The 19,028-nt window shown below is 38.5% G+C and overlaps 1 protein-coding gene across 1 annotated transcript in view; it reads right to left on the bottom strand.

The window, feature by feature from the left end:
* Positions 1-9,938: 9,938 nt before the first annotated feature.
* The window catches only part of TAFA1 (TAFA chemokine like family member 1), a 473,022-nt gene continuing 463,932 nt past the window's right edge, over positions 9,939-19,028 (bottom strand). Inside the window, exons 3-4 of the mRNA XM_059937702.1 lie at positions 15,445-15,569; positions 9,939-9,956 (exon numbers count right to left, since the gene is read on the bottom strand). Coding sequence (XP_059793685.1) covers positions 9,939-9,956; positions 15,445-15,569 — 143 coding nt within the window. The remainder of the gene's footprint in view (positions 9,957-15,444; positions 15,570-19,028) is intronic.

The raw sequence follows: 19,028 nt of genomic DNA, 5'->3' as shown, positions 1-19,028 counted from the left end.
TCCACTGATAAGAAATCAGGCTCAGATAATCACAAATTCTGAGAAATACAAGATTCCTTAGGCATGCATCCTTCTACAGCCTCCCAGGAGTTCTCCTGGTCTATGTTTGAACACCATTCATACCAAGAAACGCATTACCTACTAAAGAAAGTCAATCAGGTAAATTGTTCTTAAACTGATATATGTTTAGTTATAAATTCTACGCACTCTTTAAAGACTAATTTAATCCCTCTTCTAAATGACAGACCTTCAAATATTTAAATGCAGCTTCTCATTCTTGACCCCCTCTTCTTTTTCCATGAATCTACGCATCAACCTCCTTCAACTGTTTCTGATCATCATAAATGCTTTCCTCTGTCTACTTGCTTGAACTTGATTTACCCATGCTAAGTAGTTGATGACCAGTTTGACTGTGGATCACCTGCAAAACTGGTCCGCATACCACGTCAATACTGCCTTTCACACGGTTGATAATAAAACCGTGCACAGGACACAGCCAGGACAGAACCCAGGATTCTGCTACTAGAAATCTTTCTCTAGGATACGATTATTCCATAAATTAGATACATTTGAATATGACTGTTCATTATGGTTATGAGCTCACACAATTTTTACTATCACCCAGCCTTCTCCAGAATACACAAGGGGACATCAAAATATAAAGAGCCAAATAGTAAACATTTTAGGTTTTCTGAGCATAAAATCTCTGTTGCAGCCATTCAGCTACTGTTGCAAAAGAAGCTTTAGCCAATATGTAAACAAGTGGCTGTGTTACAATAAAACTTTATTTATAAAAACAGGCAGCATGCCCGACATAGTGTATGGGCCATAGTTTGCCAATTCTTAGCCTAGACTCATATCTTGTTAATATCTAGACATGCCCATCAATTTTTAAAAATACGTTAGACTAGTTAAAGAAAACAGTGAGGTCAATGAAAAAGTTTTCTGGCATGATTGTTTTTTCAGAGAACGCAAGTTGGCTCCTGGTGATCACTGAGTCCCTATTTATTCCCCCCAAATTCCTTAAATGATCTACTTTGGAATCTTGCCCTGGGCTGACCTCAGGGTCACTGATCTATAGGTTTCAGAATCCACTTCCTTTTTTTTTTTTTTTTTTTTTTAACAACTTTAACTATACTTAACCCATACTAGACTTCTGGTACCTCTCCCAGTTACACAATTCCCTAGCATTAGCACCGTAATTTTTTGACAGTTTCTCTTTTTTGGTACTAGGAATGTGATTTCCCCTTATGCAGTGATATGCTGAAGCTGGCTCTCAGTGGTTTGCAAGGGCCAACAATGTACATCTCTTCCCAACCTGTCGTTGGTAGCTTGGAGTCAGCGGTGGGAGTATTTATACCATAGAAATAACAAAAATATGTACCAATTAGGGCTTCCCTTCTTCCTGCATCACTGCACCCAGGGTGCTTGAATCATTGAAGAGAACTAGATGCTCTCTTACAAATCTTTTCTCCTATCTTGAGTTTATTTTTCTCTTAACAACATCCCTTCCAGACATTTTAGCCAGAAGATAACTTTTATTGACATAAAAAAAACAGAAACAACATAGTTGCTTGAGGAAAACCTGAATTGTCCATCACCTATATATTATTGGCTTCACGCGGTAGTTGTATCCTACTTAATTTGAATACAGCTACGAAGTTTTCTACATTGACCTTAACATTTCTGGAAGTCAGTTTAAGTCATAAGTCAATTTATCCCTCCTGCTATATTCTTAGAGAGCTCAGTCGTTCTTATATAGAGTCTTCCTTGATTATTTGCCTTTGCAAAATCTTTTGCCTATGACCTTTAAAATTTCAAACTGGTACTTTAACTAGTTCACCATTTGCCCCCCATAGTTACAACCTGCAGTTGCCTGCACAGAATGCCATTTCTGAGAACCACTGCAAGAAGTTTAAGTCATTCCCCAAGTTATGACTAGAGATCAGGGTTCTTTTAATCCAATGCATTTCCTAGAATGCCGTGTGTGTTTTACCATCTGGTTTTTAGAAAATACTAGGATTAGAGACAAACTTGGAATTTCCTTACTAATAATTCAATTTGAACTTTGTTCATTGGCAGTGAGGCTAGGTATATGGGAACAAGCTGAATCAGAAGGGACTAAAGCTTTCTCTCTATGACTTACCTCTAAGAGATACAGCATAACCCTACTCTTCTTTCATCAAGATAGCCTTGGATGACTGGGTCTATGAAGTGGCGATTGACTGATGTAGCTGAGACTTGAATCTAAGCTATCAGCTCCTCCATGAAAGGAAAAGCGTGATTCACTGCTCTGTGCTCGGGCTCTGACAAGGCAAAGCTCCACGTATGTTTACTAAATACTGAAAAACTCTCCTTACTGATCCCCTCAGCTCCAGTTGTGTGCCCTTCCCATTTTTCTCCATTTTGGAAATAGCATGGTCATCTTAAAACTTTGCCTTAGGTGGGTCTCTCCATAGGAAGGCCGGGAGACAGAGATTTCAGTGCAAGGAGTGTATTTGAGAGGTGAATCCAGGCAGTACTGGTAAGGAAGTGAGGAAGAGAGACAGGAAATGAAAAGAAGCCAATAAAATGTACAATTATGACCAGATTATGGCTTTGGGCAACTGGGACTCAGCCTCACTTGGTACCTCTCCAAGACAAAACAGAACCGTGCTGTCCAATAAGGTAGCCACCTAGCCACATGTGGCTGTCTATTAAGTTAATAAAATTAAATTTAAAAAAATCACTTCATGTGTCACAGTTGACACATTTCATGTGCCCAATAGCCACATATAGTTTGTGGTTACCTATTGCACAGCTCAGATATAGAACATTTTCACACTGCAGAAAGCTCTATTGGACAGCCATGACATAGAATACGCCTCAGAGCTGTCTCGCTTGGGAGCAAGGAAGCTGGGGAATCTATACATCACGTCCCATCAGCCAATGGCTGCTCTTCTGATTCCCAGGTACATCTGGTCTGCCCTGCATGTGTATGGGACCAAGGAGAGGCTATGGGTGACACTAACAGTGTCTGCTATTAAGTATAAATCAGATTGTGTCACTCCTTGCTTAAAAACCTTGTTCACGGTTTCCTGCTACAGTTCAGATAGAACTCAAACAACTTTATCATGCTCTACCTGGCTCTGACTTCAAGGTTACTTCCCCAATCTCAGGCCACTTTGCTCTAATCACTCTGCTTTGACAGCAAACTACAAGAGACTTTCTCTCTGTTTTGCAAACACACTGAAGTCTTCCTTGGCTAAGGCCTTGGCACATACTAATCTGTGTCCTGCAACACCCCTACCTCCTCCCTCCCCTCTCCCCCTCGGCTCTCTGCAGGGCTGCTTCCTGCTCTCCTCTAGTTCTCAGACCTAATGCCACCTCCTCCAAGAGGTTTTCCCTGACTAGCCTACATAATGTTCATGTTTCCTTCCCATTATTTACTTTCTTGGCTCCTTTTGCATTTATTTTATCACAATTTTTGATTATTTGTTCACTGTTGTTTTTGTCTGTGTCTCCTAGAATAATGTAAGGTCTGAAGTCAATCTAATACTGTGCCTGACACATGGCAAATGCTCAACAGATATTTGGTTACTGAATGAATGAATAGATGAATGAATGAAAGCCGTCTTTACCAGTGAGGAAGGTGTAAGGGCAGGCATGAAAGGTCAGACCTCTGCAGTAACAAGGGTTACATGTGAATCTGCGTGGACATTTTGCCTGAATGACAAGAGGGCTGGGGGTGGGGAAAGAGTGGCCTGGTGACGAAGAGTGTGTAGTTGCTGAAAATTATCCTACACATAAGATGGCTCTGGCCATTAACAACTCAACTTCTGGATGAACATTCTGGACACCAGCCGGGTGCTTTCTCCAACATGCAGTTACTTTCTTGTGTCAATGGCAGTGCTCAAGTGTAGGTTATATTGGCATTTTCCAGTGGTTTAAAAACATTAGCAATGGTAAAGGCAAATGGGGATTCAACAGGGTTGAAGTTGAATTCAAGTTCAACAGGGTTGAGGAGGGATCTGTCTAGTCTTTGAGCTTTTTAGAAAGAGAGTGTAAGATAACAGTCTGCCTGTTTTTTTCTAAGTTTGTGTTTTGCTTGCCCTGAGTGGAGCCAGCACTGACACAGGCAGCTTCTAGGTGATGCCTTGTAGGAGTAATCTGAGAATAACAACAACAACAAGAGCTTACCTACTGCTTTCCATGTATAACACATTTCCATTTTCTCTAGTTCCCTAGTCTTCCCATAACCTTTAAACTTCGTACAATGATCTCCATTTTACAGAAAGGAAAATTTAGAGGGAGACGTTATAAGCTTTTCTAGGTTGTAAGTGGAGGGCGAGGACATCAATCTTTGGTGGGGTTGGGGGGCATTTGGCTTACAATTCTAGAACTCTTTTCAATACATACAGTGCTTTTTAGACCTGGAATGTGAAAGGGAGAAGAGGAGATGTGACAGGGGTGAGCTGAATGGCAGGGGTGAGAGGTATGAGAGGCCCTGAGAGCTTCTCAATCTGGCCATCTCAAGAAGGATTCAGATCAGGGGACAAAGAAATTGAGAATTCACGCGTGTGGGTATGGGAGGGTGTGTATAGAATGAGGAAGCAGAGGGAGGAGGCCATTTCCATTGGGCAGTTAGTACCTAGCTTTTTTTTTTTTTTTTTTTAAACTGAATGTACAAGCTTCTCAAGTCTTTTAGCAGCAGCTCGGGGGATCTGTTGACCTGATACTGTTTCTTTCCAGTCCCTAAAATCGGCTCCCACACTGTGTTGGTGACCCCAAAGGTGGAATCTATGGAAGTTTAATCCATTTACTCTATTCTAGTACAGGGGCTCTTTTTGTGACCTTGGCATGCCCCCAATCGAGCATAACTGATATCTACTGCCGTACGCACCGTGTTCTCAGTGGTAAAAGCAGGAGAGGTTGCAGGTTACATGCAATGGACTGCAAACAAGCTCTCCCTCCATCGTTTTTTCCTACCACCAGAAGAAGCACACGAGAATGCAAATCCTGAGAAGAATGTCATGTTAGGCCAGATATGCAAACTGATGTCTCACAGACAGAATAGAATCTTCAGTCTTGTCTTTTAATAAAAGCTCAATAGGTTATAAATATGCACAATTTGGAGATTTCATATAAACCTCTGAATTTCTGGATTTTCTTAAAAAAAAACAAAAAAAAGGAAGAATTGGGCTGTACTAGCTCCCTAATGCAGGTTGGCAATAATAGGCTGGGACCATGTCCCTACCCTCATCACCATGTGCTTGGGCAGTAACATGTGACCTTGGTTAGTTAACTAGCGTTATTTGGCTATAGCTCCTGTTGGCATATATGTCTTGCAGGCCCTGGTTGAGAACTACCTATGAAACAATCATAATTTTCTTATTTACAAAACAGAAATAGTGTCACAGATGTAGAAAACAAACTTATGGTTACCAAGGGGGAAAGGGGAGGGACGGATAAATTGGGAGATTGGGATTGACACATACATACTACTACATATAAAATAGATAACTAACAAGAACATACTGTAGAGCACAGGGAACTAACTGTACTCAATACTCTGTAATGACCTATATGGGAAAAGAATCTAAAAAAGAGTGGATATGTGTACATGTATAACTGATTCACTTTGTTGTACAGCAGAAACTAACATTGTAAATCAAGTATACTCCAATAAAAATTAATATAAAAATGTATTTGCAGACTATATTAAGAAGCCACTTCCCACCCACTCCATGAAGAATGGCCACATATCCATGTGCCATGGCCCAGTGGTTCAGAACCACTGTCTTAAGGAAAGTATGGCCTCAGGTTTTCCTCATGGCACATATGGACTCTACTCTTGGGTTACAGCAGATGGGAATTAGGGTTGGATGGACATTCCCTGATCTATAAATACAGTCAGTTATGTTTGGGGTCCTGGCTTTCATGTTTGGTGATTGGTTATTATATTTTTAAATAATGTAACTAGCTATCAAAATCAATAAATTAGAGCTTAATGTGTTTTTGAAAATGAAACAAACTACCTAAGTAAATAAAATAAATACATGAGAGCCACTGTGGACCAAAGATGTCAGCACAATGCAACTTCCACTGAGATGCTCCTGAGATCTTTTATAAGGAAAAAAAATCCTGGCCTATTCAACCTAAAATCTTAAAATCTTTATTAGCAGGGGATTTGTGTGTGTGTGTGTGTGTGTGCAATTAGTGGCTTCCTCTTTAATTTACTTTGAAGGATGAACATGATTCTATTTTATCACTTTTGTATAATGCCCACAGGTATTAGGAAATCAGATTCTATCACTACTGCACGAGTCCAGAGTTTCCACATTCCTTAGAATGCTTTTTTTACCTTGCTTTCTTATATTTATAAACTAGATGGAGGTGACTTGAGCCCTAGAATTTGCTAGACACTAAATCTTTTATTTAGAAGGTAGACAGCTCATGAAAAGAGACACGGCACACTTCTTTGTCAAACAAACCCAAATGGATTTTGAAATGGGATTGTCAAGCTTAATTAAAAGAGAAACTCATGTTATGACACGATATTTAACCTTCCAGGAAGGAGTGCATATCCCATGCTGGTGAGGAATGTGTGGATCTCCTCATATAAACAGTTTTTATACCCTCCATAACTTATTTTATCAGTGACAATGGCAAAGTGGCATAATACACTGTACTATAAAATCACTACATTGCTTGGTGAAAGTTACATTGGATTTGATCAGAAAAAGATGTGAATTGTGTGTTGGTGAAAACATTCTTTATCATTCTATAATGGAAAAAAAGTAGTAAAACTTCTCCACGTGCTTGTCAACTCTATTAACGGATAAATTACACACAAAAAACACACAAAAAAGTCAACAAGTAAGCTTCACCTTACTCAAAAATCTTTGTCTTATGAAATAAGTCATATTTCCCTTTTTACCAAGAGAAGGGATTTGGACGAAACCATTTGCTCTAATTGTGTTATAATATTCTTCATCATATTTGATGCAAAAGCTCAAAATCAATATTAGTCATACCACACTGAGCTCTTTATTAACCAGAAATACGTGATATAAGTTTTTAAACCATATACATTCAGATTCAATAGGCAGATGGTAGCTACTGAAAATTCCCCAAACCGGCACAAGTTAAATTTAAACACAAGTTGATGGTTCACACATTTGGGTAAGGGACTTGGGTAAACTGAAACTGAATTTGATGACATTTACAAATATTTGTACTGTTTTCTTGGATGGTTGCTTGATTCTGATGTGGTGGGTTTTTTTCCCCTTCTCTCTTCTTCCAGGTCTTTCCCAGGGAAGCTACTGCATTAAGCGACCAACAGGAGATGAACTAACAGACTTGAACCTCTAGACCAGCTCCTTCATTGATTTACAGGCTCAGGTTACAGAACAGAAAAAGCTGTGAACTCCACGTACTGTGAATCATGAGAATGGTCTGTATGTGTGAGGCCACAGAAAACAGAATATCCCTTTTGCTTCTCATTGGATTTTTATTCAGGACCAACACTTTTCAAAGGGTATTCCAGAAAACACTAATCTCATAGAAAAGGCCACATGGTCAGGACACTTTGGGCAATAATAACGCTTGCAGAATTTTTTTAATGGAAGTAATCTCATTTTGGTTCATCTTATTTAAGAATGTTAGAAGATTTTATGTAAAATCCAGACTTCCGGTTCTCTAGAAAAACTGAAGACATGACAATGCAGTGAACATATCCTCACACGGACATAATTTCTTGCAGCTTCCCATTAGTCAGGGAACGAGCTCTCCATTAGTCAAGGACCATCCAACATGCCTGGATTCTGGAAGCCTTTTACTTGGCTCCCCTTGTTTCAGCCTTTCTTGAAGACACACAGTGTCTTTTGGCGTATTAAAGGCTCTGAGAATCCCTCAGTAAATATTTCTGTTTATTTTGTTGAAAAAAATTTCCCCAATATATTGGATTATAGATGTTTCTTCCTCCACATTTTGGGATGTACTGTTCTAGATAATTCTTTGGGTTTATGTTTTCAGTTTTCACTCCAAAACTTACAGATGAAAATCAATTTCTAATATATCACTTGGTACAGGGCTATAGACCATAAAATTCAAGGAATTCTGATTTGTGGGTATGAATTTTATGCTACCTCCTGGAAAATATTTGTGAAAGTATTTAGGAAGCTCAGATTTTGCACTGAGGATTCCATTTCCATTTTTGGATGCTTTTATAGGCATTCAAGATGCAGAACAAATCCACCTGGTTAGACTATTTATATATTCAATCAGACTTCAAGGTATATTGGTAGAGATGAAGGAGCCTCTGGATTTAACCCAAAATTTAACTTAAAAATTCCACACTAGGAGACCCACTGTGCTGCTGATCTAGTAACAGCCCCTAATAACATGTATTCTGGAGAAAAGACTTTGGAGAAAAAAAATACACTTGCAATATGATAGGGTAAGTAACAGGAATTTATAGTACTATTATGCTCTACCAGGTAAACTAGAATTTAAGTAGATATTTCCTTCTTATAAGTATCAGCCGAGTAACTCTCAAAAAAAGAAGATGGACACAAATTGATCTTTTGGGGGGTGAGCCCAATATGTATCATCCAAGTGATCACTATAGAAGCCCAATAATAGGGTTTGACAGTTCATCTTGCTGGCTGAGAACACTGAACTTATAGTAATGAATTTCTAGTTTTCAAATTATTAGAGTTGGAAACATTGGTTATGATGGCAGCAATGACGTCATGCAAACAATTCTGGTGGACTTTGTGTCACTAAGCGGGTGTTCTCTGGATTTGGCTAAAGCAGACTGAGGAAAAGAAAATGGCAAATGAAGAGGACAAGTAGATTTAGAAAGAAGTTATTTACCACTTTAATAGGGCTGTCCAACATTTGGTCACAAGGGTCATTCTGAAACCTAATTTCTTTAATGGTCTTCCTATCTCACCAGAAGAGATCTGAATACTCTTGGAAAAAGCAAATCAAACATAGAAAGATGTGCTGTGATAAGACCTGTTGCTACAGCACCATGTAATTAATGATGTCAGACTTTGGATTTAATCAGAGGACATTTCTGCAGTCTAGGACAGCTAAACAAAGCCTTAAGACATTGTATTTACAGAACTTAATCCAGGGATCCATATTTGACCATCACTCTGCCAGAGTCTTAATAGCATGGTGGAGCGGCTCCCTCAAGAATCCTCATTTTTCTTATCTGTGGAAAAGTGAGTAGTTCTAAAAATATTTTCCTGGAAGAGGTTAGAACGGTTATCATATACCATTTGAATATAAAGTATGGTTATGTAAGCCAAGCTTGCATGCTAATATTGCACAGGGTAGAAAACAATAAAACAGGATGATGTGCTTCCTTGGGCCATCTGGTAGAAAGAGAAGGAAGCTTTTGACTCAGTATCGTTCTGATCTCTCAGATTCCAGGAGTCCACCTGTAGCTGGCCTTCCAGTGCGAGTGCCATGCCGACCTCTCAAAAGGGCACGTGATTTCCTTGCCGATAGAAAAAGAAATGACAACGAAACAAAACATCCAAAACTCAAAGAGGTACACCAGCCGCCTCAAACTGTGGTACAGTTCATTTTTTGAAGAGAATATATAGTATTTCAAAATATTATATATACATATATTTCAAATGGTACAAAGTAACTATAGATCCAGATTAGAAGACAGTTGATCTTTCTTCGTGATCCCCAAAATTTGCATTGAGAAAACCCTTTTTTTCCTTAACCTACTTTCCATGGTGTTGCCAAAATCTCCGGGTCTTCTCACTCTAGGAGACTTCGTGACACACAGTAAAAGCACTGTGATTATCTGGTAATCAGTCAAAGTGCAAATAAGAAATCCATTTGGCTTCTAATGTGTAAGATGTTTTAAATTCTTAAAATGTATTTTCCACAGAGTAGGTTTTCCTTTATTACTATAACAAATGCTTCCGTTAGGTTCTTGGGTGAATCTGAAACCAAAGAAAGAAAGAAAGAAATTTCAGGGAGAAAACGAAATGAAGGCACAAAGAAAGGTGATAAGGCAGAAAAAGAGGACACCTTGAATTTTTAGGATGTTGCTTCTTTCAAGTGAACTAAAGTAAAAAATGTTCAAGTCTAGAGCAGTAGTTCTCAAATGGTGATCAAAGCTTATGGACAGGCCACCGTATTTTTTTTTATCAATTCATTAAACTAATTTTGCCACAGTTGAGGAGACAGACTCTTGGAGCAATGCCTATCCAGGACTGGGTTCGTGGGCATGCAATCTAGCTGCAGGGAGCCCTTTGTCGAAAAGGGCCCCTCACTTGGTTTAATGACCAGCAGTTGCCGTCTTGAAATTATTAGTAACTTTTGAACAAGGGCCCCTGTGTTTTCATTTTGTACTGGGCTCTTCCTGCACATTACGCAGTCATTCCTATGTCTGTCTGATGAGAATTTCATGAGTAGGAAATTCCATGGCCTTCTCATGTTGGTCTCTTGTAAGATGCAAAGGGGTGGCATGAGGTGAACTCATTGCCAAGGTCAGATCACGTTTGTTGAGGAACATAAGAGACCTTTGCAAGGTGAGGAACTGTTCCACTCAAACAATGACATGGTGTTCAAGGGCAATCAAGGGCATACTCCTCTAACTATTGATGCCATTTAATCCATTCAAATATGGTCCCAAAGACTCTTATATTCAGAAGGATGCATGCACGAAGAGTCACTGGTTTAGAGCATGAATGATGGTTCTAATAGAGTTGAAGGTTCTACTTTAGAGTTTTAGGACTTAAGGCATTTTTCTTCATCATCTCTTAATTTTTTATAGCTTAGGAATTGAGTATTCTGAGGCCAGGAGTGAAGTCCATTTAAAGCTTTCAGGGTTAGGTAGGAACAGTCATACACCATACACATTTGCATTCAAAAGTTGGTTGGATCAGGGGCAGAATGTATGAGATGTCTTCACACATTTTTTTTATTCTTCCATATAAATAACAGATCCTTCCAAACCTTGGTTTCCGACAGTCCAGTGGTGTTTATCACATTTTGTTTCACTGTCTTCTTTTTTACCGAAAGGAGGGAGAAAGCGCCATTTCCAAAACTGAACTGGAATTGCCTTTCTTTTATCTGTACTGACCCTCCTCCTCCCCTATCCCACCGAACCTTAGGCCCTAGCCTCCACAGAAGACCAGGGGCCGTGTCATGTCCACCATCACATTCCCAAGACTTTAATTTTAGATAACAGAGGCTTAATATTATTTATTAAAGAAATGAATGAGCGCACTTGGATCCAGGGGCAATTGTGATAGCATAGTTTATTCTTTAAGAAGATAGTTTACTCTTCTTTCCTGCAATCTCTAAATACCCCTCCCTGTCTCCTTCCCCACCATCTCTCTTTCTCTCTCTCTCTCTTTTAAAGGCATTTCTTGCAAAATGAATGGACTAGAGATCAAGATTGTGAAGTCTCTCAGAACATTTCAGACCTGGTGGAATTTTGAGGGAAGAAGCTGGAATATGTCAAAGCTGGTACTTTACCCTTCAGTAATATAAAAAAACATCAGGGTGATTAGAATGGGTGGAGATATATAAAGTTAGAGTTGGCATTAGAAGGATGATCCCAGGGCCTGTGGACAAATGATTGTGGTGAATTGTGTTGGGCTAGTCACAGAGAACACCAAATCTGACAAGATGGCTATTGTGGTTAGGTGTGTAATCTGAGGTCTTCAACTTACTCTTTTAGGAAATGAAACTTGACTCTACATTGTGCAGTAACTGTTGATTTCCTCGCTAGTGTGAAAGACATTAACATATTGGATTGAAGGAAATCCGAAGTTGCTTGATATTTCCCCAGGTATTCGGTCAGATTATGTTCTGGTGTTTTAATCTGCTAATTTTCCTTCCCAAGTGACTTTGGTTTTCTCCTCATTTTATTCCCCTCCTCTTCCTGTTCCCAAACAACCAATGTTCACCTTTTACATATAAATTATTACACCATTGTCAAACAACTTATTTCTTCTAAGGGGAAGTCTAGCTTTCTAAATGAAGTCATTGTTCCTGAATACACAGGGTATTAGATTTGTTCCTGAATGCATGGAATATAGCCTCCCCACCTTTCAAACTTATGTTTTTGATATATCAGTTTAAAGAAAAGAGATAAACTAATAGGCATCTAAAACCATCAGAAAAAAATCTCTAGTCAATATTTAGGTCGGTTAGTCTTGCTATAAACTCCCAACAAAGCAATTTAATAAAACAATTGAAGCAATGATCAAGCAGGAACAGGGTTAAAATTTAGCCAAGAAACTTCACCCAGATGTACTAAGCTTCTCCCCAGAAGGTACCTGTTACCAGTTTTATTGTACCCCAGGCTGGGTTTTTGGAACATGTCTCAAGCATGACTACTTTCTCTCTGTAGGGTGGCATTCAGGAAGCTTCCTCTTTCCCTATGATTTATTCTTCCGAATCTCCTGAAATGGAAGCCTTTGCTTAATTCTACTTATCTTTTCTCCTTCCTTCTAAGTTTTATTGTCACCCAGATCCAATTTCCCCAAGGTTTTCCTTAAGATTGTGGCCTGTTACCCTGGCTAGTCCACATTCTGGGGTGTCTGGTTGTTTAAATGAAACACTGAATTTCTACTCTCCACCCTCCTTAAAAAATGATCATCATAAAAATTTAAACTAGACCACATTTTGCACCATCTTTTGTTTATCTACATTTCAAAGAATAATGAGAATTTTCGCTCAGGATGATTAATTTGGAAGTAACCCATATAATAGGGAGGTTTTAGAAAAAAACTATATAGGGAAAAAGAACGAAGTCCCAGGAATCTTTCTTGCAAATTTCTTTACACTGAAGCTACTTTTAAAAAATAACAGTGTGACGGAAATTCCCAGTTGCCATTAGCAAGCTGGGTATGTTTCTTCAGTTTTTTGTTTTTGTCTTTTTCTGAGAGAAAGAACTCTTTGAATCAATCCTACACATAAGAACAAAAGAGGTGACTTTCTTTATTCTTCCCTTCACTTTAATAAGAATTTGAATTTTTTACCCTAAAGATTACCTCTTAAAGAACAATGAAAACATATGATTCATAATTAAAATACATCTGTGAATTAAACTGTTTTAAAAGTTAAATTGCTAGAGTCAACATTTGAAGTGTGTAGGCATATTTATACTCTGATGGGGAAAAATACACAGGGCATACTAGAAAAATTCATATAAAACCTATTTGTGGAGCATATGATCTAAGGACTGGTGTTGGCTATTTATACAGAATGGAGCTCCTGTATGTGTCATCTAGACTTAATTGGTGCCTTTTGTATTTAAAAGTGCTTATTTCATTGTGAATTTCTTGTAAGGAAGGGAGGAGAAAATGTAAGTCAGTGTACTGTTTGGGTTTTCTTAACCCAAATTTCTCAAAAAATTCAGCTTTTCTAGTGTCTTCTTTTTCCGCCTCTAAATACATTCTTGAGAATTCTTAGTTGACTTACGTGCCGCGCACATGGCTGTAGAGGACTCTCTTATTTCCTTTCCTGAAATGGATGCACACGTCAGAACAGGTGCACCCTTTGCTTTTAACCTGGCTGTAAGGCTGATTTATTTCTCTTATACGCTCAGCTGTGTGCACTGTGCCCAGCCCACCCGGGGGCGTAGTGAACACAGTGTGTACCAGCCTCTGTTACCATGATCGGATTCCACACCATACTTTGGTGATGCCGGAGAACATCCAGGATGTATTACAACATGCCTGATGGTTTTAAAGTAGACTCTACAAAGGCCAAATCAAAAAAAGTGACGTGGGTTACAAATAAGTAGCACTAACAATTTCTGTGTTTTGTTCCTTTATTTTCTATCTGCCAAAGAGTCTCCTCGTTGGTATTCTTGGAATTTCACATATCTAAATCCTGAAATGTTTTGATTTGCATTATTGCTCTTTATGGACTTTCAAGTCTGAAGGTACTATTAAAACAGGGCTCACCATCAATAAAGAGAGATTGGTTATCATTTGGAATAGGGAATGGAGATTTGGCAGAGGATATGTCAGCAATGTGTTTAAAACAATGGTGACTGGATTCCAATCATACTGGCCAAAATTCAGAGTAGCTTAAAACTAACTTGTGAGGGTATCTTCAAATTATTTGGTAAAGTCATCTTCAGGTAAAATGTAACCAAAGGGAAACCTGAAATCCATACTCTACCAACTAATTAAGATGAATTTGGGGGTAAGCTTCAGGAACTGGGCTCATTTTCGAATACTCTCTTCTGTAGGTGTCTCATTGAAATGAAATACGATAATCCAGGCAGAGCTTCTTAGAGCATATACAATTTCATGTTAACAAGCTAGGATGGTTCAGGCATCCCTCCTGGGTGCAAGCCAGGGAGGTATAGCCATTTACTGGCTAATGTGGTCAATACAGGCAACTAAATTTGACACACAGTGTCTCCACTTATTTTATATATATAAAAATTTTTCTTATGGTGTTATGTTTTCTGCATCACAAAGATGCAAGAACCAATTTTATTTTGTGAAAAGACAATTCTGAGAAGAAAGACCAAGGTAAGACTCATAATACAGGGGCTGGAATCAGAGATCCCCTTTTAAATTTAGGTCACCCTTTTGGAAGCCTGCAAGTTCAACATATTGGAATTTGTAGATGGCGAAGCTTGCTTTAAAAAATACCCAATACTTAAAACACATACACACATAACAGGGCTGATATTCATGTGGTACATGTACATATCACCATACTGGCTCTTAAAATATTGATATACTTTTGTACTAGTGAATAAATAGTTACTGTCTTAAGTACCCTGACCAAACGCCCTCCACACCCCCATCAGAACTTCCAGACTTTCCTATGGACCAGTATCTATAGGGTCAACGGCTGGCCTAGCTGTCCTCTCCAACCTGCTCCAGCATCATGACACCAATTCTGTTGGGCTGGGTAGCCTCATACAGGTCATTACATATTTTGAAGCCAACTCCTGATTAAACCACACAAAGTAAGAAACGATTATTCACATCAGAGAATTCTTTCACCTCCCTAAAAGGGTATCAAACAATTCCTTTAAAGAACCTTTAGAAGATGGCTGCACTTAAATGCAGAACTGTTCAGGAAACCATCTGGATGAATTAGGCTAGACCCTTATTTTATTATCCATTCTGAGCACCATAGATATCAGATGCATAATCCAAATAACTGCCTCACGGCTCCTCTTTCCTTTGGCTGTGGCAACCTAGCTTTATTTATGACTCAGTAAGAGAAACACTAAACTGCTCAGTATGGAAAAGTCAAGTTCAATCTCTAACTTCTCTTTGATGGATGGGCACTGATCTGAATGGTTAAGAATAGTTTCTGTTGGGGAAAAGGCTTCTTCCTCTCCTTTTCAAAGCTTCTCTGGGTGCTGTTTGTAAATACAACACAAAGGCAAACAGTACAGTTCGTAACACGCATGAGACATTTGAAAAAAAATGAACTTACTCTTGTGGTCTTGATTTTATTGCCTGTAGCGCACATCCATCCGGAATTATCAGGGAGTGTCTTACACTCTTCTCCTTCTAGACAAGGTTCCATCTCACACCACCATTTCCCAATCACTATGGAGGCTGTGCAAAGACAGGAAACAAGTGTGTATGCAATTCATCCAAACAACCTGGGCACGAGGCTGAGTTCTTCTACAGATGTTAATGCTCTTTGAAACCCATTAGGTCCTTTTTAACCTTTCATGATTGGCTAAGAATACTAAGAAGAATGAGATTTTAACTTAAACATCTTAAAATGCAAATATAATTATGCCATCTGGTTTCATCAAGCTACATTTTGTCCACAATCTCCTTGTATGATGAAAACATACAGAATGGGGACATTTACTTTTTGGAGAAAATTTTGTGTTAAGTTTGTAGATCAAAGACCTGGTACTTTCTTTTCAGTGAAAGGGACAAAAGGGCTAACTGTTCTTCAGAATGACTAATCGAGCTATTGTTTTCAGAAAGGCCAGTTTATTCACCCAGCATTAGGGTTTATCTCCCACCCTACAGCCTTTGAGATATCAAAGGCTTACCAAAAAAGAAAAAATGAATTGACCAAAAGTATAAAAGAAAACCTGCAAAATTAAAACCAACAGTCATAATAAATGAAACTGTTTACAGTCAAAAGTATATTTGATATGAGCTGTGGTTTCCTTCCAATAGGTTTAAGGTGACATGAGTGGAACTTTTAAAACTTGACCCTCTGATAAAATAGCCCTATTTTTCAGGGTGATATTGAGGATGACCACATTAGAAAGCTGGCAATGAATTTAGTGGATGGATTTATAGCACACTTTTTTGGATAATGAGATTTTATAAAACTGGAGACTAGATTCACTCAGTACAAATCAAGCAGCTCCACATCTTAATATCCTGAGTGAAAATTTTTTCTGCACGAGCATTGGTCATTTCTGAAGCTGCTCAAGACATTAGTTTTTTTTTACAAATCCACCTGGGCATTTTCCTGCAAAATCCTTAAAATGTCTGTGAGTGTTTCTTCTGTGATACTTTCCAAATGGCTGTCTCTACACTGGACTGAAACTCTAGGTCTTTATCTAAAAAAAAAATTTGTCGCTTCCCAACCCCTCACATTTCCACCTTGTCTCCATCATGACGTTTAATTCTCACAACAACAAAGAACCCACATGACATTTCTTAATGTCACAGAAGATTAATCTTAAAATGAAATGGAGTCCACACCATAGGGAAGCAGGAACACATTAGAATTCTCTATCCACCCAGCATTCGCTAGAGGGATTAGATTGCTACCTTAGAAGCAGAATGGTTTAAACGTCCAGACATCTACCTGCATTTAGGTTTCCCCCTTCTACACTTTTCTTATTTCAGACTTCCCCTCCTTTAGAATACAGTCTTCCTCAAACTTTCCTTTGAATAAAAATTACTCTGCAGGATTATATATGCAAAATCATGTCTACTCTATTATACAGTCAATTTAAGGATTTTTTTCAAGGGTAACTTTGCCTGTATGTGATGCACGCCTTATATATGGACCAGACCAAATCGCCTAAGATGCAACTACATTGGATAGGGCAAGCAGAGGAAGTAAAATCTTGCATATAGTTCTATCCTTATGCAGGACAATGTGATAATTTTGGTAAAACACAGACTAATAACAGAAAACACGAATCCTTCACAGGGTCCAAAATGATTATGAACGTTTTGCATGATTTTCTTTTTAACAACAGGTCTCAGCATCAGGGTATGGAGTTGAAGAAGCTAGTCAGGAGTTAAGAGGCCTTATTTGTGTGAATTAATAGGTGACAATACTAAATAGAGAAGCATATATTTTGACAGCAAGAAAAACATATGTAGCCTTGAAGGGGGAAAAAAAAATAAACGGCAAAGCTTCCAGTAACGTCAGATACAAGTCAGTGTTTGGCAGTGTTTATTGAGAGCCTTCAAACCGAGGCTCCCTTCCGGCTAGAGCTCAGTCACAAACAGGCCAATCGCATTTGCCATGCTTGTCCCCTTAAAGCCCACCTAATGTTTCAATATTGCTGCCCTGAATCTCGACCATCACGAATGGACACTCTCTGACCTTAGCTCTGAGGCGAAACTGCCTTTCCCAGTGGTCTTTGATTTAGAATTTGTCCCTCTTTTTTCACAGGGGCACACAAATAATGAACAACCACTGGTAAGGTCAGACATTAGTATCTTTGCCTCTTTCTAAAGGACCCTGTTCCATCTTCTTTCGGCTGCTCTGCCCTCTCACAGCTGACTTACTTTGTTGCAAGCTAACAAAGCAGTTACTCCTCTTTCCCTCAAGCATTAATATCTCCTAAATGACAATGTAGACAGTAGGAAAAAGAATACATCTCCAAACCCAAGTATGACTTTTAATTCAAGTTTATAGAGACCACTGGCTTGGAAGGGAAGAGAAAAAGCTTTCTAAGAATAAAAATGTCCCAGACCTGCCTACGGTCTCTAAAAATTCATGTTACAGTTGCCTCTTCTAAATGGACTTTGATGACTTGGCACTGCTCTCTGGCTTATTAGAATCTAGTTCATTTTTCCAGGGTTGCTTTTCTAAAGATGCTATTTGACCTATTTTGTTTCTGCTTTGTGCATTCCACAGTCATCTTAATATATATTATTTTATGGCCTAGGTCAAACTATAGTCTCTCATCCTAGTTTTTTCATGAACTCCTATTTCCTGAAATATCTTTAAAAAAATTCACAAAGAAAGGATTTAAAAACTGCCTCCTCTTCTCCCAATTTGGAAGCTACTGAAAACCTTCTGATTATTGGACAAGGAGTGATCAATTAGATTTAATAAAATGAGCTAATATTAATGCTATTTAGTTGTTTTTAAATAATTTTTTTCTTACAGAGATAATTATAATGATAAAATCATAAATAAAAATCATTCTAAAATAGCTTGAATTATAGTGGTCAGTTCAATAATAAAAATGATAACTGACATTTCTGAATGCTTCTTATGTGTCTCTCTGTGTTAGGTACTTTTAAATGTATTATCTCAGTCTTCAAAGCAACCCTATGAAGTAGATATTATTATGAACCCATTGTTTTTAGATAAAAAAACTAAAGCCCATAACGGTTAAGTAACTTTCCCAAGCTTATACAGGTAGGAAGTTCAGAAATTAACGCAAGAATCCAGGCCTGAACAAGAGAGGCCGCGACAGTGAGAGGCCCGTGCACCGCGATGAAGAGTGGCCCCCGCTCGCCGCAACTAGAGAAAGCCCTCGCACAGAAACGAAGACCCAACACAGCTAAAAATAAATAAATAAATTTATTAAAAAAAAAAAAAAAAAGAATCCAGGCCCGCTTAACCACAAAATCCATGTTTTCCATCACGGTAGTGCTAACTCATTCTAGTTTTGTATTCAAAATTCATAGGTCTCCAAAGAAACATGTATTGCCTGCTGAGTGGATGAATGAATTCTCTCTGCTCTATTTTTAAAATTTTATTCTATTTGATTTATTTTATTATTTTTGGCTGCCTTCGTTCTTCATTGCTGCGTGCAGGCTTTCTCTAGTTGCGCCGAGCCGGGGCTA

Source organism: Balaenoptera ricei, chromosome 11, assembly GCF_028023285.1.
Source record: "Balaenoptera ricei isolate mBalRic1 chromosome 11, mBalRic1.hap2, whole genome shotgun sequence".
Taxonomy (NCBI): Eukaryota; Metazoa; Chordata; class Mammalia; order Artiodactyla; family Balaenopteridae; genus Balaenoptera; species Balaenoptera ricei.
This window is presented reverse-complemented; position numbering and strand designations above follow the sequence as displayed.